At 34.3% G+C, this 9,676-nt stretch overlaps 1 protein-coding gene across 8 annotated transcripts in view; it reads left to right on the forward strand.

The window, feature by feature from the left end:
• Positions 1-9,666, forward strand: part of LOC106470113 (serine/threonine-protein kinase 26-like) — a 35,990-nt gene extending 26,324 nt beyond the window's left edge. For 7 of the 8 annotated variants that reach the window (XM_022398688.1, XM_022398685.1, XM_022398689.1 and 4 more), the window contains 6 exons: positions 210-395; positions 1,628-1,773; positions 2,599-2,785; positions 5,584-5,940; positions 6,061-6,239; positions 8,531-9,666. In XM_022398688.1, coding sequence (XP_022254396.1) covers positions 210-395; positions 1,628-1,773; positions 2,599-2,785; positions 5,584-5,940; positions 6,061-6,239; positions 8,531-8,543 — 1,068 coding nt within the window. In that variant the 3' untranslated portion in view covers positions 8,544-9,666. Of the gene's footprint in view, positions 1-209; positions 396-1,627; positions 1,774-2,598; positions 2,786-5,583; positions 5,941-6,060; positions 6,255-8,530 lie in introns of all 8 variants that reach the window. The other variant, XM_022398684.1, reaches the window with a different exon arrangement.
• The last annotated feature ends 10 nt before the right edge of the window (positions 9,667-9,676 follow it).

A 9,676-nucleotide genomic window follows, 5' to 3' on the forward strand; every position in this document is an offset into this window, starting at 1 on the left:
TAGGGACGGCTAGCGCAGATAGCCCTCGTGTAGCTTTGCGCGAAAATTCAAAAACAAACAAACAATCATAAAACCGTAGGATTTCATTTGTTTCATTGTATAATTTCAACAAATTATATAAATGGTTGTAATAGTTAAAATACATCACACTAACTAATGCAAAAATAGATTATACTAAAGAAAAGTCTTCTTCCTGATATATGTCCTAGGCCGACATCTGGAGTCTTGGTATTACAGCCTTTGAACTAGCAAAAGGAGACCCCCCAAATTCTGAGCTCCACCCCATGAAAGTACTCTTTCTGATACCCAAAAACAATCCGCCCCAACTCACAGGAGATTACAGCAAACAATTTAAGGATTTTGTGGAGTCGTGTCTGAACAAAGATCCTGAAAATGTAAGGAAATTTGTACGATATTTAGGAGAAACAATATTGTGATTACAAAAGTAACTAATCCAGATATCATGTGGATTTTAATACATTTTATAATTCTTTATTTTGTGCTGCAGAAATAATTTGTTTATATAAAAGGTAGGTATCTTATAACTTCTCACAGTTCGTGTAAAATATTAATTGTAAACTGTGCAAATTTACGTTAGTTTATCTAATATGATATCTGATATTGTATAAGCTCATCTTGTATAACGAACAATAATGTTAACTCACCCAAAATGAATCTTATTTTGTTAGATTCTGTAGTATAATGCGCCACGATAGTACTGTTAGTTCACTTGGTACACTGATGGAATTACTGTTTTCCTTTGTACTTTATACGAATATAGATACGAAGTTATTAGCATCATATTATGTTGGTTTTATTAGATTAATTTCATGTTTATACTAAACAGTGTACATTTCCATTGCATTATTATATTGTAAAACTCATCGAGTTAAGGCTTAGTCTTGTTAATGTTCTGACGAAAACAAAATGAACACAAAATACACAACAACCACAAAATGATACAGTTTTTTTATATTTAATGAATTTTTATACTTCAAAGTCTTTTAGATCAGTGGTTCCAAACCTTTTTCCAAATGAGGGCCAGCTAGTTCTGATCCCCAAATTTCACGGATCGCTTAGTAAAATACTAAAGTTTTAAAGTGTTTTTAATTAACATTGTAAAACAATATACTTCAGAAGCTATATTTTAAAATACACATTTTCATTGGTCCTGTGGACCGGCCGTTTGGATTATTTTCACTAAGATTAAACAGTGAGAAGAACCTAAATGAACTTTTTCTGTTTTAGAAATTTTTAGAATCTTCAGAGCCATAAAGCAGACTCTCGTTAAATAAGTTCAAAACTTTCCTATGGTGTACTTCTGAAGTTAAGTTTTTTCTTGCTGTATGAATTATTCCTTATTTTATTGTCTTAACCTATCTTTTAAAGTATTTTCAATAAATGCAGTTCCAATAAACTTTTATATTTTAATTAATTCTTATTAATAATAAAGCGGTATTATCTACTCTTTCTTGTTTCGAGAACTTTCTTCTGTTATTCTTTCAACTCCTCAACCTTGTGAAACAGTCAAACAGACTGACTTCGTATTTTCAAAACTCTTCTTACTTCTGATCTGTATTGACTTGTTGTAAAACAGATTCAGTTATTATAAATGTTATTTCAATAGCGACCTACTGCGAAGGAACTTTTACGATTTCCATTCATTCGGAAGTCCGGCAAAAATCCTTCTTTAGTAGAACTTATTGAACGACACAGAAGGTGGAAAATGTTTGGCGGAAGACACAACGACAGTGATTCAGAGACGTCAGATTCGTGAGTTTAACTACGTAGATTGAGTATCAAAGTTTGCTGAGATGCAAAAGCGTAATTTTTTAAAATGTTATTTCACTAAATTGTGTTATTCTCTTGAATTATGTGTATTGGATATACTAAGCAGTGCGATTTATTCGATATTAGCTTTCTTTCACATACTAAACTGTTTTTTCGTTATTAATGTAACTTATATATTAAACGGCACATTCTCAGTTGTATTTGGTCAACTGAGAATACAAACTGTATTTGTATTTTATACAATTTTAGTCACTTGGCATGAATATCATTCAACATTAATACTTTTTATTTGGTAAAAAACAGTGAATATAAGATCTGCTAACGTTGATCATATTTCCCAAGAATCTCTAAAATCACTTATCTCGAAATTAACCAATAAATTTTTGCGCACCTATCTTGGCCCCACTAACTTATCTCCTTAATCACCTAAACATAACCATTAGTAACGAGATTATGAAAATCAATGTCAAAACCATATAAGATTTAAGTATGAATTATCTGTCAGCCCCCTCATTTCTTTGAGGAGATTGTTATTTTCCATAGTATACAAAGATCTGTGAATACATTGTTGAATATCTTTACCATTTTTGCACTAAATAGGAACAAGGTCCACTTATGATTCTGACGTCAAAAGCGCCATGCAATATTTCTGTTTCGAAAACACCTCTTTATAAGATGTCATATTGATTTAGGTTACATTTTTTAAGTTGCTACAAGAAACATATGAAAAATTATCAGTTTGCTGTTTTTTTACTCGTGTTTATCTGAGCTAAGACAAAATGTGAAGCTTTCTTACTTATTTTCTAGTGATGATTCGCGAAGTACTGACACCTGGAAAAGTTGGAGGTGGGATCTCGAAACAGTAAAACGATCAGAAGCTGGCGTTTCTTCTATACAGGTGGCAGCACCAACTAGAGATAATCAGAATGAAAATGTGACAAGTAGTGTCAGTTTAGCCGTTCCTGATCCTACAGCTAAAGAAATGAATTTTCAGGTATACTCTGATATGAAAGAGTGCTTTTAAAATTATGTTTACTTAATCGTTGTGATTCAAAATATAAAAAAATAATTGATTACTTGTGTCTAGAAAATAAAATGGACAATTAATATCAGTTTCCTCTGTAGAGAAAGCGCAAAATTTAAAAGACGAGTATTTATTTAAATATGGATAACACTTTACGTTAGGCATGACCAAATGTTAGCGTGTCGGTCTGCAGATTGAAAGGTTTGGGCCGCAACGCCGAAACATATACTCTACACTTTCAGCTATAGATGAGTTAAAAGTGTGACAGCCTATTCGGTTATTGTTAACCGAGTGACGTGATTGGCTGTCACATTCTTATGATATTACACTATTCTGCTCAAAGCCGGACAAAGTCTTGGTGACGTTGGACAGGGCCGTAGGAAGCGGTAAGGCTGGTCAGGCCATGGCCTGACCACTTTTTTATGGCATGTATAGCCACAGCTTATGTATTATGACTAGCTTCTTTTAATTCAATACATTACGTTGCGTGTATGCAGTATTTCTAGTTAAAATGACTAAAGATTCAATTTCATACCATTAAATTTTCAAAAATGTTTCTGGGGGGCATGCCCCCAGACCCCCTATAAATTGCAAGGTGGCAATGGTCGCACCACTCCCTCTTACGACAATGTTGGATGGTGCTGACTTATTGCCTTATTTCTGATTAGTTGTTCAAAATTAGGAACGGTTTTATATCTAGATTCTAGGGGTCTCTGACCTGGGCGTTTAGCTTATGTGTTGAAAATACCAAATAACATCATGTTATGCATAACACATACTGACTATTTCCACTTTCGGCACATTGCATGCACAATGTATATTGGAAAGCAAAGTGGTAAAAGCTTTGAATTCTAGATGACATCCCAATACTAACGTTTTTTCAATACGTTATATCAAACTGATTAGACACACATATACACACTATGAAAATTAAAAACAAATCTAAAAAATGAATCCATATAAATAGATTAATACATACTGTAGTCGTGCCAAAACCTGGATTCAATTTTTATACATACTAACTAGCTTGCCTGAAAATTATTTTTGTGACAGAAAGCGTTTTACAATAAAGTTTCAAATTTTGTGACTTATTTTCTTACCACTGATTACCTCTGACATTTGATGACCCTTGTATTCAGGGTCAAACCTACCCTGTAATGTAAGTGGTTACTACATGCTTATAAAGTGAAAGCCACAAAAAGTTGGTCGGTGATGGAGGAACCGGGTGAGTATCGAGGACACGTGTTCCCCAATTTTATGATCTAGTACTGAAGAACCCTTTTGAATAAGGAATAGAGACTTATGTATAGTTACTAGGTGTTCCCCAAATTCAAATTTATTCTGCCACCTATGCTGATTACCTGAGACATCAACTAAAGTATGTGGTTAACTGGATGTTAATGTTAGTACATCTGCTGATTACCTGAGATAACCACATACTTTAGTTGATATCTCAGGTAATCAGCAGATGTACTAACATTAACATCCAGTTAACCACATACTTTAGTTGATATCTCAGGTAATCAGCAGATGTACTAACATTAACATCCAGTTAACCACATACTTTAGTTGATATCTCAGGTAATCAGCAGATGTACTAACATTAACATCCAGTTAACCACATACTTTAGTTGATGTCTCAGGTAATCAGCAGATGTACTAACATTAACATCCAGTTAACAACATACTTTAGTTGATAAACGTGGTTAAAGGAAATATTTGCATTCACGTGTATTTTAGTACACACGACCTAGCAATCTTTTAAGCAATATTCCTTTAGGAGTGATCTACTGATTCCTTGTATAATAAAACTACTAAGAATTTGACTATATAAGAACAAATTCAAATTAAAGATAGTTAAACTGAACCAATGTTTTAATAACACAAGCTTGCGATGGCTTTATTGTTTTGAAATTTTTACATGTTCTACAGTAACTCCTGTACGCTGAATCCGAAAATGATACCCATTTTTTACATCACGTACAGATTTTTCACAAAACGTCATAAAGCAATACATAAAAGAAAGACCACAACACGTAGTTTTGAGACTAAAAGACGTAGATTTCACACGCACACAAATCAGGATGAATGAGGATGCATGTTCGTTTGACATCTATGTTTTTCCCTTTTCTTCAGTTTGTTTGTATTTTTGTTAACAAACATTGAAATAAAACATGTTCATTGTGGTAAACGAAATAATAATTTGATCTAAGTAAGAGTTTTGTTTTCCAGGTTTCTAAAAAAAATCCTTGCGTGATAGAAAAAAATGAATATTATTTCCAAAATTTGCGTATCTGAATTATATAAAAGCAGTTATTAAAACCAAAACAACTTTTATGAAGTTTAAATTCGCAGGCCTGTGTAATCGATGTTGAGACTTATGGGTTATCTGAACTGGCGATTCACGGTTACCGGTGTAATAGTACGTCTAATGGTGAGAAAAACAATATCTAATATGATTATTATTTTCTGTATTTTAATACTTGAAAATTAATAGACAATCTCATCTTTTAATAAAATGTTGCCCCCCAGTGGCACAGCGATATGTCTGCGGACTTACAACGCTAGAATCCAGGTTTCGATACCGTGGTGAGCAGAGCACAGATAGCCCAATGTGTAGCTTTGTGCTTAATTACAAGCAAATAACCAATACAACTAAACAATAAAATGTTACATACTGTTTGAATAATATGATAACCCCTTATTTTATTGTTGTCATTTAACTAATTTTTCTGTTTAACCAAGTACACTCATAATCTTTTCCACAGTCTCAACTAGTTCAGGATTTGCCACAACCTTCAAGCAACCTACAGGTCGTACAAGAAGACGTCAAAGACTGTAACTTACCTTCAAATGATGTTATCGAAAATGTAACAAAGCCGAAGGACAAAGATTCTAGTAACCACAAGGTGGAAACTCGAGGAGAAAACGAAAATACTGGAGTAATAAGTGATGTAGAAGAACCATCAACAAACTCTGTCAGCGAGAAGGAAATTCAAAAAGGAGGAATTATGAAAGATGTAGATAATGATGATAAAGATTTGTCATCAATACATCCATTGGATACATCAGAATCGCCTAGCGCATCGTGTCTGTCAACAGCGATCCACCCACTGTTAAACGAGGTAGGAAGAAAGCTAATAACGAAATATACTTTTACATTTTGATCTTCTTAGGACATTTCACATAAAACGTTTCCATTCTTCAGTGTCATGTGGCAACTTTTATTTTCATGTTTCCATTAGATACAGCAGAACTTCAACGAGATACAGTCTGCTGCTTTAGAAGAACTCCATGTTGTATTTGACTTATCTGAAAAATCGTGTCCAGGAATTACTGATGTTTTCGTCACTGAAGTGTTTGAGCAGCTGCTGCCATCTATTACTTCCCAGGAACTAGTGGAGGCTGTAGGCAAACTGAAAAGGTAAATTAAAATCAGGTAAATACATAACTTTCTAACAACACTCCCACAGTGACATTTACAGGACACTAACTGAGCTCAGATAATGTTAAACACCGTATAATACGAAGGATAAGCGGTTAGGTCACAGTGCTAAAAATCAATGGTTATCTAAACCATAATTTGACAAAAGTCTCTCTGTGTGTCCGCTTATAACTGGCGAACCGCTGGATCGGTTGTCACCAAACCTGGTAAGTACCATTAGGACCCCAAGGAGAGTGATATATGTGGCTCGGCGTTCCGATCAGACCCCCCATGTCATCCCTGGGGACTCCTATGTCTGCTTTGTGTATTGTTTTTGCTTATTGTAAACGCTAGACCGATTGAGACCAAACTGGCATGCACCATTAGGACCTCCGCGGCGAGTGACATAGGTGGATCAGTTTCGGGTTTGATTCTCCTCCTCTCACGTCTTCGCAGTGTGTTGAACTGTTATTCGTGTATAAATGCCTAGCCGTGAACATAATCAACAGAAATAAATTTAATATTATTTAATTCAGTTTAATGTTATTTTTCTCAAAACTATAAATAGCAACAAGCAGAAACAACATTCAATGTATCACAGCCTAAGAAAAATAAAGGTGTAGATACATGGACGGGATTTGGAGAAACTTGGGCGGGATTTGAGGAAACATGTGCGGGATTTAGGACCAAAATGTCCGCAAGGCAAAAAAAAAAAATGTCTGACTTGATTATTGTGAATGTTGCGTGTATACCACATCCCACGTTAAAATTTCCGCTTATGTGTAGATATACAGTGAAACCTCGATTTTACGCGCCCCGATTTAACTCGAATTAGGATATAACGCGATGGGTCATTAACACTTTCGACACGGGCTTGGTCCCTGGGACCGACCTCTTAACATAACCTCGTTATAGTTTACATACTAATAACTTTTAATATTTTAAGTGTATCTTTACAAAACCCCGATTTAGCGCGACCCCGCTTGTTTCGCAATGACATTTTATGGACCTCAACGATCGCGTTATAACGGGGCAACACAGTACTTACAAACAACTATCAATATTATCATACTCTTTAAAAATTAAAAATAATGGCGTTTGAAAAACTTAATATTTAAAGAGCATATTAAACAATGGTAATTAAACTGGTCTAATACGGTGTTTCAGTAAGCATATTAAACAATGGTAATTAAACTGGTCTAATACGGTGTTTCAGTAAGCATATTAAACAATGGTAATTAAACTGGTCTAATACGGTGTTTCAGTAAGAGAAACATTTCACCTGTCGATCTTGCTTTTCACTCAGTACTGGAGCTGTCGGGTGTTGTAACTTGCTCAGTAAATAGGTCAAAATCACTGAGAGTAGTTAGCCACGAAATAATAAAAGTTAATACATTTTCATCTAACCCACCCGGCCTGATAAGTTATATAGTATTGAAAGAAAGGTCATACTGACATGTAGTTTTGTTGCTGTTGAAAACCCGCACTGGATGAGTTAAACATTTTGTGTTTGAATCTGTTGCCACTTTTACTGTGACGATTTTCCATTCTTTTTACCCACAGTTTTATTGTCTATGACTGTAGTGTGTCAGTTGATATTCGTGGGCTCAATTTCGAAGCAAAAAAAACAGTTCATAAACAGTTTTCTTTTCATTATGAGAGAAGCAGTCGTGACTAATACTTATACGATTTTTAGCACCACGTAGAAACAGAAACTAACAGTATAAACTGTACAAATGAACAGGGAAATTATTAGAAATTATGGTGTGTACAAGTGATCCATTTGTATTTTTGTATTGAATTATAAACTATTGACCAGTCATCAGCACTCTACTAGTACTCACCACCCATGCTAATGGATTTACTGTCATTATTATAACACACCAACAGCTTGAAGTTTATACGTGTGTGTGTGTTGGGATGGGTATTTTTTGGTATCACATGGATTCGAACCCAGTTCGACAGCTCCGAAATCCAGAGCCCTATCACAGGTCCAACCTTCACCCAATATATAAGTGATGTAGATCAGGATTACAAATAAATTATAAAAATGTTTTACAGATCAAACTTTCATGGGTAATAAATGATTCTGCTAATATGAGAAACAAGTTTGTATTATAATACATAGATATGAAATCGTATGTATAGTACAGCAGGCTGTATTTGTATTAAGAAAATTCACGTAATATACTTTTCACAATTTTAGTTTATAGACAATCTGTTTGAGGAGTAACATATTATACAGTTTTTATAGTACCTTTCTAACTTATTAAAATTTTCTTTCAATGAAGACCATGTTGCTGATCGTGCTGCAGAATATCGGTATAAACTTCTTGTGTAACTGTGGTCAATGTGAAGCGAGTTGAAATGGACAGAAAATTCGAACGTAGATACAACAGTGCTAAGTTCTAGGCACGGACTTTGGTTGTGGATAGTATATTCTGCTGTGTACAAGGTATAACCGATATTGTTATGTAGGCGACACAGAATATATGAGTTATATTGCGAACCGACGTCATACACCCAGGAATTGGTAAATGTGGACAAGAGGTGACAAAAACGGACTGATGTTGTGTTGTGAACAATTACAGTTTAACACGCTTACCAGTGTTACCCTGTGAACAAGTTCCAAGAACGAACTAGTGTTGAGAAATGGATAACAGTTTGTAAGGTATCGGTACGATTTTCTATATGGCAGATAAGTGAGAATTATCGTATTGAACAACGGTTTTCAGCGAGATGTTCCTCCAGGAACCACAATATCCAAACTGTTTAAAAACACAACTTTCGAATTAGCAGATATTACGATAACCACACTCCTAATGAATTAAAGAAACTATGTATAAAGTGTTAATTAATTAATGGAGCGGCTGTCACTGAATTAAAAAAAAAACGCATGTCCTTATCGTGAGTAAACAAGACAAAAACAGTCATACTGGGAGGAAAACAATTATTATGGAAGAACCAACGTTCATCAGGTATATATGTATATAAATGTTATGAAATAACCAGTCTTTTACATAAACAAGTGTTTAAAAAACTGTTAATTTTCGTAAAATTAATAATTGTTTTAAAATAAAATTTTGTTGTAACGAATTAGTGTCACAGAAAAAAATTATGTATTAATCCAGACCTTTACAGTAGTCTCTTTGTATCTTGCACATTGATTATAAACACTATTTTACAACTGGATTCAACAGGTGAGGACGAAGGTATGCCACATGATTTGAGTTGGTGTTATAAAAAATACTTAGTAATCCAGACATTTGCTGTGAGTCTCTTTGTAGTTTGCACATTGATTATAAACACAATTTTACAAATGGATTTAGTATGTCAAAACTAGGGGGTGCGTATCTCATCATAATAGTCAATACGATACGTATCTAGATATTGGTGCGATATCATCGTATCTAGACACAAGTTTTACCAACGGTTTG

This window comes from Limulus polyphemus, unplaced genomic scaffold (genome assembly GCF_000517525.1).
Source record: "Limulus polyphemus unplaced genomic scaffold, Limulus_polyphemus-2.1.2 Scaffold3828, whole genome shotgun sequence".
NCBI lineage: Eukaryota > Metazoa > Arthropoda > Merostomata > Xiphosura > Limulidae > Limulus > Limulus polyphemus.